This window comes from Poromitra crassiceps, assembly GCF_964638095.1.
Source record: "Poromitra crassiceps genome assembly, chromosome: 8".
NCBI lineage: Eukaryota > Metazoa > Chordata > Actinopteri > Beryciformes > Melamphaidae > Poromitra > Poromitra crassiceps.
This window is the reverse complement of record NC_139629.1, coordinates 14,938,243-14,951,958: the sequence shown is the minus strand read 5'-3', so window position 1 is coordinate 14,951,958 and position 13,716 is coordinate 14,938,243. Positions and strand designations below refer to the sequence as shown.

Genomic DNA, 13,716 nt, shown 5'->3' with positions numbered 1-13,716 from the left:
ACTGGGAAGTGTCATCAGGGCGAGTTAGGGAGTCATCATAGTAACTGGGAAGTGTTATCAGGGCGAGTCAGGGAGTCATCAGAATAACAAGTGTTGTCAGGGCGAGTCAGGGAGTCATCAGAGTAACTGTGAAGTGTTAATAGAGTGAGTCAGGGAGTCATCAGAATAACAAGTGTTATCAGGGCGAGTTAGGGAGTCATCAGAGTAACTGGGAAGTGTTATCAGGGCGAGTTAGGGAGTCATCAGAGTAACTGGGAAGTGTCATCAGGGCGAGTTAGGGAGTCATCATAGTAACTGGGAAGTGTTATCAGGGCGAGTCAGGGAGTCATCAGAGTAACTGTGAAGTGTTATCAGAGTGAGTCAGGGAGTCATCAGAATAACAAGTGTTATCAGGGCGAGTCAGGGAGTCATCAGAGTAACTGTGAAGTGTTATCAGGGTGAGTCAGGGAGTCATCAGAGTAACTGGGAAGTGTTATCAGGGCGAGTCAGGGAGTCATCAGAGTAACTGTGAAGTGTTATCAGGGTGAGTCAGGGAGTCATCAGAGTAACTGGGAAGTGTTATCAGGGCGAGTCAGGGAGTCATCAGAGTAACTGTGAAGTGTTATCAGGGTGAGTCAGGGAGTCATCAGAGTAACTGGGAAGTGTTATCAGGGCGAGTTAGGGAGTCATCAGAGTAACTGGGAAGTGTTATCAGGGGGAAGTGTTATCAGGGCGAGTCAGGGAGTCATCAGAGTAACTGGGAAGTGTCATCAGGGCGAGTTAGGGAGTCATCAGAGTAACTGGGAAGTGTCATCAGGGCGAGTTAGGGAGTCATCATAGTAACTGGGAAGTGTTATCAGGGCGAGTCAGGGAGTCATCAGAATAACAAGTGTTGTCAGGGCGAGTCAGGGAGTCATCAGAGTAACTGTGAAGTGTTAATAGAGTGAGTCAGGGAGTCATCAGAATAACAAGTGTTATCAGGGCGAGTCAGGGAGTCATCAGAGTAACTGGGAAGTGTTATCAGGGCGAGTTAGGGAGTCATCAGAGTAACTGGGAAGTGTCATCAGGGCGAGTTAGGGAGTCATCATAGTAACTGGGAAGTGTTATCAGGGCGAGTCAGGGAGTCATCAGAGTAACTGTGAAGTGTTATCAGAGTGAGTCAGGGAGTCATCAGAATAACAAGTGTTATCAGGGCGAGTCAGGGAGTCATCAGAGTAACTGTGAAGTGTTATCAGGGTGAGTCAGGGAGTCATCAGAGTAACTGGGAAGTGTTATCAGGGCGAGTCAGGGAGTCATCAGAGTAACTGTGAAGTGTTATCAGGGCGAGTCAGGGAGTCATCAGAGTAACTGGGAAGTGTTATCAGGGCGAGTCAGGGAGTCAGAGTAACTGGGAAGTGTTATCAGGGCGAGTCAGGGAGTAATCAGAGTAACTGGGAAGTGTCATCAGGGCGAGTTAGGGAGTCATCATAGTAACTGGTAAGTGTTATCAGGGCGAGTCAGGGAGTCATCAGAATAACAAGTGTTATCAGGGCGAGTTAGGGAGTCATCAGAGTAACTGTGAAGTGTTATCAGAGTGAGTCAGGGAGTCATCAGAATAACAAGTGTTATCAGGGCGAGTCAGGGAGTCATCAGAGTAACTGTGAAGTGTTATCAGGGCGAGTCAGGGAGTCATCAGAGTAACTGTGAAGTGTTATCAGGGCGAGTTAGGGAGTCAGAGTAACTGGGAAGTGTTATCAGGGCGAGTCAGGGAGTCAGAGTAACTGGGAAGTGTTATCAGGGCGAGTTAGGGAGTCAGAGTAACTGTGAAGTGTTATCAGGGCGAGTCAGGGAGTCAGAGTAACTGTGAAGTGTTATCAGGGCGAGTCAGGGAGTCAGAGTAACTGTGAAGTGTTATCAGGGCGAGTCAGGGAGTCAGAGTAACTGTGAAGTGTTATCAGGGCGAGTCAGGGAGTCAGAGTAACTGTGAAGTGTTATCAGAGTGAGTCAGGGAGTCAGAGTAACTGTGAAGTGTTATCAGGGCGAGTCAGGGAGTCAGAGTAACTGTGAAGTGTTATCAGGGCGAGTCAGGGAGTCAGAGTAACTGTGAAGTGTTATCAGGGCGAGTCAGGGAGTCAGAGTAACTGTGAAGTGTTATCAGGGCGAGTCAGGGAGTCAGAGTAACTGTGAAGTGTTATCAGGGCGAGTCAGGGAGTCAGAGTAACTGGAAGTGTTATCAGGGCGAGTCAGGGAGTCAGAGTAACTGGGAAGTGTTATCAGGGCAAGTCAGGGAGTCATCAGAGTAACAGCGAAGTGTTATCAGGGCAAGTCAGATAGTCATCATAGTCATAGTCAGTTTTGTCCAACCGATTTTATTTTGTGGACACCTTAAAATCTTAACTCAAGTTGTTTTGTGCAACCTGCCCCGCTCTTTATTTTATTATTTTTACAGCCAACAATTGAAAAAAATTTCACATACTTACAGCTCGATCCCACCTGGAACGTCACGTACGCGTTCCGGCTCCGACGCGGTCGTCGGAGCTGCTCGCGGGCATTTGAATCAACGCGTGTGATCCCACCAGCTAGGCTCCGCTAAAGATATGCGGCAGTTCTATTTTTCACGGATGACGCATGGAAGCTGTGTCAAGCTGCACAGCAGATCGTTCAGGCCGGATGTCAGACACAGCAACTGCACGAGAATCCGGTCGATTTTCATAATAAAACACTGTGTGCAGACCCAATACCGACTCCTTCTCCCCCCCTCCCTCTATAGTCTTTCAAGTAGACAAGAAATGCAAGAGTTCTCCTCCTGCTAACAGGCACAGTAGGGCTATGACAAATAAATAAATAATTTCAGTCTACCATGGTAGGAGCACACAAATCAAGGGAAAATTACCAAATCAAAAGCAAGTCAACGAGAGACTGTGTTGCTTGTGTGTTGTGCTCTTTACATCCACCCTGTTGTACACACAGTATCGCGCGATCTCGTAAATCCCGCGCGATCTTGCATCCAGCTGCAGGCAGCGCTCGAAAGCGCTCCACTTCTGAAACGTGTGCGGTGGGACATGCCGATGTGCAGAGGGGTACGGTGGGGTACGGGGTACGGTGGCGCAGTCGGTAGCGCTGTCGCCTCCACAGTTAGAAGGTCCTGAGTTCGATTCTCGCCTGGGACACTGAGCGCTGTGGTTGTGTTCCCCCCCATATCTTCAGTGCCTACTGCCCAGGTGGGTTATCTCGTCGTAAGGGCCTTTCTCTCTGTGTGGAGTTTGCATGTTCTCCCCGTACCCCCCAGGGGGTTCCTCCGTATATAACCCCCCCACTAAAAACATGCAGAAGATCAGATCGTCATCGTCATCCGACCAGTGACGACAACATCCGAAGTTGGTCCCCGGGCGCTGTACGAGAAAGCGACCACTGCTCCTGGCCTGCCCCTCGGAGGAAAGGACATGCCTGGATGGGTTAAATGCAGAGGACACTTTTCACTGGCCCCCGTCAGCATGAGTGTGTTGTGGCCGCATGCATGTATTGTGGTGTTCGTGTGACAATAAAAGACGGGCTTGTCCGTTACGAGACGGAGCAAAGAACGCAACGTAGCTGGAACGCTGCGCAGACGGGCCTGGTGGGACCAAGGTGTTATACTACATGACACTACAATCATATTACATCTTACTCCATCATACTATTAACATATTTCATCATAGTGGATTATATTACATTATATAGTACTATGATAAATTATCAAACCGAACATGATTTTCTTATTATCCTTTAACATGCTATACCATGTCATACCATAGTATGACCACACACCTGGTCACACATGTGCAGGGAGAATATCAGGGCCAACATGCCGGTGGACGGGTAGGTGCCGTGATGCTCATTCCAATGGTCATGAACGTACTTAAGAAACACCGGGTTCACGACCAGAATCTACACACACACACACACACACACACACACACACACACACACACACACACACACACACACACACACACACACACACACACACACACACACACACACACACACACACACACACACACACACACACACACACACACACACACACACACACAGGTGATCATTCCAGTCCTGTGTCCTTTTTTACAACCTGGACACAACATGCTTAAACGTACATGTATGACAATTCAATTCTGAGTCAAGCTGGCATGCTAACTAGTAGCCAGCTAGCTGTTAGCTACATTAGCTAAACTCGCTGCCTGCTGGCTGTAACCACATTCATCAGGCTCAAAACGTTACGTAATGTAACCAATTACTACCTAACAGTATCCAAAAGTTGTTTCAAATAAGAGAAAGTCATCATGACTTAAGAGGAACCTGGTTGTTCAAAAAACAACTGGTCAGGACAAATACAAAATATCACTGTATTAGCACTAAAGGAGTTAATCTGTGGAATAACTGAGGAATTGATGTCATGTAGATCACTTAATCAATTCAAACGGATTTGATATTAAATAGATACAGAATGGATTTTATAACGTAACTATGTTCGATTCAATTGTGATTGTTTGTAAATGTGTATGTGGGACTGTGTGTGTGTGTGTTAGAGCAGGGCTACCCGGCCCGTCGGACTCGGAACCCGAACCCGGCCCGACTTACGGGCCGGGTTCGGACAGAAACATTGAAGTCGCGTTCGGGCTCGGGCCGGGCTCGGTCACGTAATCAGTCACTTGTTTTTGCCTTCAAATATATCTATCATCAGCTCCTGAGCTAATTTACTACGTTAATGAAAGCACCTGAAGGCATCGAATGAAACACGCCCAGACATGCACTCTGCTGCTCTGCCCGGAGTCAGCTGCATGTAGGCTGGTGTCGCCGACACCGTGCAGTACTTCTTTCAGCGATGTGGGACTGTGTGGGCAGTGCACGGCACGCACGAATTAGGCTGTTTGGTGCTTTGCTTTGTACATTACGTATTAATCATTGACTGCTTTGAATTACGAGGACTGATTTTGGTTTGGGATTATATAGGGCTGTTTATAGGCTGGACAGACTCATTGAATTATGCGCTCGCTGCGCTCCCAGGGGGAAAAAAAATCACGGAGGGGGTTCGGGCAGGGCTCGGACAGATTATCAATTGACACCTGTCGGGCCGGGCCGGGCTCGGCTAATAATGTGACGGGCTCGGTCGGGTTCGGTAAGGAAAATTCAGCCCGAGCCCAGCTCTAGTGTGTGTGTGTGTGTGTGTGTGTGTGTGTGTGTGTGTGTGTGTGTGTGTACCTATGTGTGTAAGTATGTTTATATAGTATGCTACAAATTAGGTGCAACTCTATAGTATGTGATAATATTATAGAAACAATTTGAGTATGCACATCTCATATATATTATTACAGTAGTATAACATGTTATTACATTATAATTATTCTACTTTCAGATTAAGCCTATGATATAAAACAAGGGGTAGGACATGATAAGTATTTACTTCTTCCTACTCCTTTTCGGGCATGATATACAAATGTAAATTGCTTGAGAATTTGCTGTATACTCTATGCTGTGAATTCTAATTGACTATTCTTGCTTCACATTTTCTTGCCTATATTCCTTTTATTCTTTATGGGGTTTTTTCCCACCATGTTCAAAATAAATCTAATCTAAAATGAATAAATAAATAAAAACTATAATAATGCATATTCTGTAGGAAGCCTACCTTGTCTTTATCAGCCTTCACTCTGGCTCGAACTTTTTGGTAGGTCCTGAGAACACACACACACACACACACACACACACACACACACACACACACACACACACACACACACACACACACACACACACACACACACACAGCGAACAGAATGAATATTTTTGTTAAAGATGGCATGAAATGGGTCTCAGAGGGCCTGTGTGACGTAGTGGTAATTTCGTTGGGGAAAACTATGATGAAAAATGTTCGTTGAACGTTTTCCCCCAAGACTAAGACCAGACTTTTAGTCGACTAAAACTTGACTAAACAAAAACAGGATGAGGCTGACTAAATATTTGACACAGGACAAAGACTAAATAAAACAAGGCCAGGTCGAAACCTGGCATAGGCCCGTGTGCTGCTAATTTGAGTGGGAAGAGGGAGAGGATTGAGATGGAGAGATGGATAAAACATCATTTTTATTGTATAGCTTCATTGAAATGCTTAGTTTATGAGTTTAATGTGGAAAATAAGCATTTTTCATTTGCCCCTGTCTGCTCTATAATATCTATATAATAATATATAATATATATATAAGCTCTATATAATAATAATATCGTTGATAAATATCCCTTTAAGAGCGCAATGCATTCATGGGTAATCGCTAGCCTGGGTAAACCCAGCCCCCAGTGACCTGCTCTCAGGCTCACCCTGCTTACAGTCACAAGGCTAGTGACTGGGAACTGAGAGAGCAGGTCACGTGGGGGCTGGGTTTACCTAGGCTAGGTAATCGCCTGCTGTGGCTAATATTAGCCGCTAGTTAGTTATGTTACATGGCAGTAAAACGCCACTGAATTACCAAATTGATATAACTTTTAACCATTTCGATTAACACTGTTTCCATACGGATCACCAGCGTTAGTTTGTTGTTTATAACGTGGCTATATTCATAACGTTTTCTATCTCGGATGCGTTATTTCGAATCGCACATAGGTTACGCCTGGCACAACCTATGTGGGTTTCAGGACGAAACAGACTCGAGCCACTAACGTCATCTTAACACATTCACTGCCAGCCATTTTTTTTTTACTGTAGGTAGCTTCTGCCAGAGGGTTTTTTTGAGGATTCTGGCTCATCTTTCAAGACCCGAGGATTCTTTTCTGCTAAGATTTTGTGAACACAAAATATCTCAAAAGAACTAATAGAATGTGTGCTTTCTCTGTCTAAAAGAGTTAGTTTGTAGAGTTAGTAGTTATGTAGGCATTAGCACTTGAATACAGCATGGTTTCAGCGTCTGAAAATTTAAGCTGAGATAAATAGCTTTTTGTGAAATTCGATAGAACAGTCACTTTAACCATTCATTTTTGGCATCAGTAAGACGTCAGACATCTAAACAATAGTTTTGAACAGTAATTTCCTCCATAACAGCAGGAAACCCCCCTCTACTTCAAACTCCTCCCTCCGTGTGTGTTCTTCTTGGCTGCAGCGGGCGTGTCACAAGCTCGTTTCTGCTGCTGCTGCTGCTGCTGCTCCTGTCTGCTGGCGGCCGCTGGGCGAGGATGGGCTCGCTCGTTTCTTGGGGTTTCGGTTGAGAAACCCCAAGAAACGGGGTTTCTTTTGCGATTCTGGTCTTATTTATGCTGCGTGTTTCAAAGTGTGTTGCACCCATAATCTATTATGCAAATTTGCAATCCCCCACCGCCAGCAATCAGCGCGAAAGCGAAAGCGTTTTCGCCAATCCATTTTACAGTATGAGAATGGTTTCATCGCGCGTTCCCCTGCAGTTTTGGCTCGGCTTTTTCTAGTCTGGAGAGCACTGTCGCCACTTAGTGGGTCGGTGGAATGGGTTGTACACGTTCGGTGGCTTCAATATTTATATAAGAGATGTAAAAGGGTTAGATCAACGTCCCACCGTCAATTTTTTTTTTTTTTTTTTTGACGTATCAACACGTCATTGGCAGTCAACCGTTGGATTTTTTTTGACGTATCAACACGTCATTGGCAGTGAACGTGTTAAGAGCACAATATTCCTGGAATGCAAGTTTAACTAGTTACATGTCCTCTGCATTCTACATAAAATTAAGATATTACGGGTTGTTTTATTTTGTATGTTACATACTTATTGACCAAGTTATGTTCAATTCAGCCAGGGTACAACATACTGAGTGTAGGTGGCCATCTTTTCAAATCAAGTAGAATACCATTTAGGAAATGGCAAGCTGCAACAATAAGTCACGTTAAACCGGACCTTGTACGCACAATTATTTTTTACAGTGGGGCATTCAAAAATAAGGTGGATAGCGCTAGACAATAGTGCTCATTTGCGCATCCAGGGTTCAAAACAAAATCCTCCTCGGAGCCGAGCAGTGTTGCCAGCTGTGTTCTGTGAGCGAATAGAGCAAACGAATACAAGAAGTGTGTCCTCTCGCAGCAGCACAGGGAAGCCACGGGCAGAATCGATTTGCTTGTTGATTGGCTGAGCAGCATCACGTGTGATGATTTACAGCGCATGCATTGGTCTGTGAGCTTCCTGCCTACACCATTCAGCATGCATTTCAGCTTCGGTGTATTACCGCCACCTACCGGACTGCAGAGAGGTGAAGGACCAGCGGCCAAATAGGCCAGTAAATAGGCCAGCAAAGTCATTCCCGACAGACGGGAATCTAAGGCCCTGTGTGTTCTCACCACACACGGGCCAAAAATAAACAAAATTAACACTAATTATCAAAGCAGCAGTTCAGTTTCCTGTGCTGCAGCATCATAGATGTAACTGACATTTACAGTAGCTGTCTTAAAAACACATTTACAGAGATCTCAGTTACAACAGGACCTGCCCAGTCTTCACTAAGGGTCTTATCTATTCACCACGCCCACTTTTTATCTCTTCCGCGTTCGACGCAAACGTATTTGTTCTTCCGGTTCAGCGCTAGTTGCCTACTGTGGCTAATATTAGCCGCTAGTTAGTTATGTTTGTACTGTTTCCATATGGATCACCAGCGTTAGTTTGTCATTTATAACGTGGCTATATTATAATGTTTTCTATCTCGGATGCGTTATTTCGATCCCACATAGGTTACGCTGGCGCAAAACATGTGGGTTTAAGGACGAAACAGTCTCGAGCCACTAACGTCATCTTTAGAGCACAATATTCCTGGAATGCAAGTTTAGCTAAACAGTTACATGTCCTCTGCATTCTACATAAAATTAAGATATTACGGGTTGTTTTATTTTGTATGTTACATACTTATTGGCCAAGATATGCTAGTTTATGGGGGGAGTAATTCTGCCAGTTTAGGAGGGGAGTGTGGGCGGCCATCTTGCCAGCGAGGTTTTTGGCAAGTCTAAAACGGAAATACTATTACGAAATGACGTAATGCGGAAGCGTCCATGTGTGGGCAAAGAATAAGGTGAATATGTCTATATATTTGTATGAGACATTGTGTTCCCAAAATGTACAGCTACTTGCTTGGCTACGTTCTATCCAGAGCAGGCACGTGCACACAGACATCAAAGGGGGCTTCCGCCCCTGCCGTTTTGCCTCTGTAGATACGTGCTATTTTGCCAAGCTCTCTTGTCCATGAACGCAGAATAGCCCTCTGTAGAGAAGTGCCTCATTTCTGCGCTGCCCCTGAAGGCAGCATTTGAAAGATGGGCATTGTGGGCGTGTGCCCAAATATATTTCACCCATCCAGCACGTTACCAGTGTTCCAAGCTGTCCCTGTCTTTGTCTGTCTTGTCTTTCATACTGAACATGGTTCAGATGCAGCCAGCGATGCTCAGAGGAGCTCGAGCTCAGCAGTGTCAAATGAAACAGAGATTTCTGAAGTAATCCGACCATGGGGATCATTACAATTTGATCGTCTACACCGGTCTAATTCAATTGGCCAGTCTTGAGCATGAGCCACCAGTTTGGGCGCCCTAAATGCGGAAGTGATTCTGGACCTGTTAGCGAGCAGTACCAATGCTACGGTGGCGGTGCTATAGTGCGGTGTGCAAAACAAACATTTTAATTTACTTGTTTACTCACTAGTGATGCGTGGGTCACCCAGAACCCGCCGGGTCCCGCGGGCTGGCCCGTCCCGCAGGCGGTCTGGGTTGGCAAATTATGAAAATATCGCGGGCAGGCTCAGAACGTGACAAAGCAACATTATAATATAATTTAGTTAGAGCAGTGAAAGACGCAGCGCCAGTTTAGGTGGATACTTATCAATGAATCACAAAACGCAACTGTGTGCAGCAGTAACTGTGTTTAGTGAAAGACAAACACGGAGGGAATACAGACAGGCAAAATGGCCGACCAACAACTCAGACACATGGTTACACGACCAATAGCATAACAGAAAGGCAATGACGTTCACGTCACATGGTTGCCATAACAACCAACAACAACATTCCTGGCGCTACCCTCTTTTTTACCAAAATAAACTCCCCCTCCCCAACCCTTTAGCAAACCACACACCACGACCAGGGCAATGCAATACCGTCCCACCACCAAACTTCGGTCCAATAATGCACAATGTCCAACACATGTACGTCACCCCCACAAAACATCTGTCTAATAAAGTTCAAACCCCTCCAGTCTCTTCGACAACTGCCGTTGGCGCCCTGAGCGCCGAGGAGTAGCACCCGGGGCAGGGGCAGGGACAAGCGAGCCATGGGACTCTTCCCCCGGCCAAGTGGGAGGCACCGCCCCACTCGCCAGGTCCATATCAGCATAAGACGGGCTCGGCATCGGAGGCGGCTCACGTATGGCTGGCGGTATGTCAGGACCATGTCCGGGTCCTCATCAGACGCAAGGCAATCGTCGAGTGGATCCGAGCCAGCAGGGGGATCCTCCACCCTGTAGCAGTCACTCAATCTGACCCTGTAGGAGGTGCGACGAAGTTGAGTACCCGTGAACTTCCGGATATTGCACCAGGCTCCCTCGACAGCAGTGACCAAGTATCTGTCATGAGCTCTTGACTTGTTCCGGTCCCCATAAAGGTACACAAGGTCATCAGGGTGGAGGTCGGGTGGCACAGCCGCACGACCAGAGGGCACCTTCGACCTTACACTGTATGGGTGATTAGCGACACGTTGTGAGTGCTGCCTCATTATGAGATCTTGGTCGTCAACGGGCAACTGCCTGTGGGAAAATTGGTCACGCTGAATCAGCATCTCACGGGCAGACAACCCACGTGACCTCACGCGGCTGTTCAAGCGGGCCGTGGCGACGGAGCAGCAGGGGGGTCACAGCTCTGCAATTCGGCTCGAGATGAAGAATCTCACTTTGCAGCTCCTGAACAGCCTTTTCAGCAACTGGGTTCTTATTGACATTTTTGGCATTCCCCACCTCGACAGCCAGCCTATGTCTCGCGAGGGCCTCATCCCCCGCCACCGCAGCAAACCCGGGGGCTGGATCAGTCCTGATCACTGCAAACAGGCCATCGAGGGGGCACAGGCCCAGGCATAGACGGATCAAAGTGTCTCTCAGTGTCTCACGGCGCTCGTCCTCGATGAGAGAAGACAGTGTGAATGACGTAACACACTCACGAACAACCAGGACGCACTGGCGGTCCCGCCTGAACACATCAGCGGCAAAAGCGGCCCCAACCACTTCCGGCGGATCGCCCGTAGACTGGTCACTCACGAACACAGGAGCCTTCCTCAAAGCTGCACACTGATGGCAGCCATTGGTGACACGCTGAATGGCAGCATCCATGTCTAGCGCATAGAAGTAGCGCTGCACAACAGTCTTCAACTGGGTGGCAGTAGGATGGTCAAGTTTGATATGAAGGGAGGTGAGCAGGCCATCAAGGGAGAACCTAGGTACCACAATGCAGTCCGTTGAGGCAGCAAGCGGGGTGTGGCGACGCACGACCAGGAGGCCGTCCCTGGCCACCGTGGTGATGTTCAGGTAACGCTTCACATCACGAATGCTAGTCAGTCTTTTGGACGGGCGAGTGCCTTGGCGGAGATGAGCACAGGTCCGCCTGAGATCAGAGCACTCTGACTGTAGAGCCAGCCACGCAGCCCTGTTAGTGAAGGGCAACTTCTGGGCCCCGGACATGACATCCGCGGCAGTCACCTGGCGTACAACTGAGTCAGCGGTGGTGCGGATGAAGGTACAGACCTGGCAGGTCGGGTTGTCACACTCTGGTGCGTTGCGGCTAGCAAAGTCAGATGACAGGATAGCCGCCCCCGCCACATGACGGATTAGCACCTGGAACCGGCTGGCTGTAGACAAGAAGGAGGTGACACGAGGGCTTGCTGAAAATTCTCCCCTGCACAGCTTCTCAAAGGCCTGGACGCAGGGCTTGCTGTCCGTCAAAACACAAGCCCTCTGAGAAGATTGGATTATGTAGGGAGCAAAGTGTTTCACTGCCGCTGCTATAACGCCTCGACCTCACAGGGCAGCCATGAGTTCTGGTTCTTGCGCAACTTCGCGCTAAAGTAGCTAGCCACCTTCACTGTGTCCTTGCAGGTGATGTACAGTGTTGCTCCCAAGCCAGGCTCTCTGACTGCACCATCGGTAACAATCCACAGCTGGTCCGCAGGCCGTGGCAAGGTGACAGCATGAGTTGATGACAAGGCCTTCTGAGCACCTAGTAGCTCGTCTGACCACTGGATCATGTCCTTCGACTCGCGCCCAGCAACCACATCGTCAAGCGGGGCAAGCATGGTAGCACAGTTCTTGAGTACACGAGCGAGCACCTTGTACGCACCGATGAATGAGCGCAGACCAGTCACAGTTTTCGGAGGGGGACATGCAGCCAGAACAGACACACTGTGAGGGCTGGCCTGGATGGTTCCCTGACACCAGACCCAGCCCAATATAGAGGTCTGCACAGGAGCTATAGTGGTCTTTGTGGCAGAGAGGTTCAAGCTGCAGCGCTGCAGGGCAGAGAGAACCCTCCTCCAGACAGCTAGCAGCTCCTCCAGAGTGTCAGCTCCGCAGTACAGATCGTCTGCTACCTTCGCCACATGGCCCTGCTCAAGAAGATCTCCAAACACCCTGCATGTCATCTCCTCCAATGCAGTCTCGGACCCCGGCATGCCCATAGCACTCCGCACATACACACGAACACCCTTGAAAGGCGTGACAACCCCACAGTATTTCCATGAGTCTCTGGACAGGGGTATCTGGTAAAAGGCTTTGGTGAGGTCCGTAGCGACGACATATTTCCACTGAGCTATCAAGCGCAGGGTGGAGTCGACGTCGGGCATCAGGGAGGGCTGAGGCTTACTATACCGGCCAACATCCGCAAACGCCGTGACAAGGCGGAAGCCACCTGTGGGCTTTTTTATAAGGAATGAAGGATTGACGTATTCCACTGAGACGCCTACATCCTCAGGCTTCCTGAAGACGCCCATCCCCTCCAAGATGTCAAACTGTGCCTGGAGTTCCTGTAACTGACCTCTGGAGTACTGTGGGACCCTGCCCTTGCACTGTGGGGGTTGGACAGGCCCCATATTCACCTTGGCTTGAAATGGGCCCATAGCGCCATTATAACCCTTAAACTGGGGGTCAAACACCTCATCAAACTCTCTGTGCAGGGCACGAAACTTGTCCTTGATGTCAGATGGCATTATGTTGTCAGGGTCCAAGGTCACAAGGTCTGAGGGAAGGGCAGACTTAATTGTAGGGGCAGGCTTGGGCGGATCTGCCGACAGTGTGTCGCCAGTGTGTGAGGGGACATACGTGGCACGGACACGACACAAATGATGACTCTTCTGGACCAGTTGCGGCCCATCCGTAAGGTTAGGAACACGGATCTTTCCTGCCACGCCCCGTAGCAAGGCCGGAGCAGGCCATTGGTGGGCGCCTGCCTGGTCACATAAGGCATCAACACGTGGCTCAACGGCCAGCTCACTGTCCACTTCACACAGTTCTGGTGGCAAATCCAGCTCAATGTATTCTCCCGGCCACACAATAGATTTAGTTGGTGCATGAAGCACATGTGCACGTCGCACTGCATGTCTGTCCATAGGTGTGCAGTAGGTGCCGTAGTGGTAGACGTCATCCCCCAAGCAGACCTGGTGTTTGGCTGGCCTGATGGAGACGTCATTCTTTTCCATAAACGGAATCCCAGCGAGAATGTCAGAATCGAGATCCTCCACGATAATCCCCTCAA

At 48.4% G+C, this 13,716-nt stretch overlaps 1 protein-coding gene across 1 annotated transcript in view; it reads right to left on the bottom strand.

Moving 5' to 3' along the window:
* Positions 1 to 13,716, bottom strand: part of LOC310780491 (CMP-N-acetylneuraminate-beta-galactosamide-alpha-2,3-sialyltransferase 1-like) — a gene marked incomplete at both ends in the record, with an annotated part of 30,217 nt that overhangs the window by 1,297 nt on the left and 15,204 nt on the right. Inside the window, 2 exons of the mRNA XM_083641065.1 lie at positions 3,766 to 3,885; positions 5,627 to 5,672. Of these exons, the coding sequence (XP_083497191.1) occupies positions 3,766 to 3,885; positions 5,627 to 5,672 (166 nt within the window). The remainder of the gene's footprint in view (positions 1 to 3,765; positions 3,886 to 5,626; positions 5,673 to 13,716) is intronic.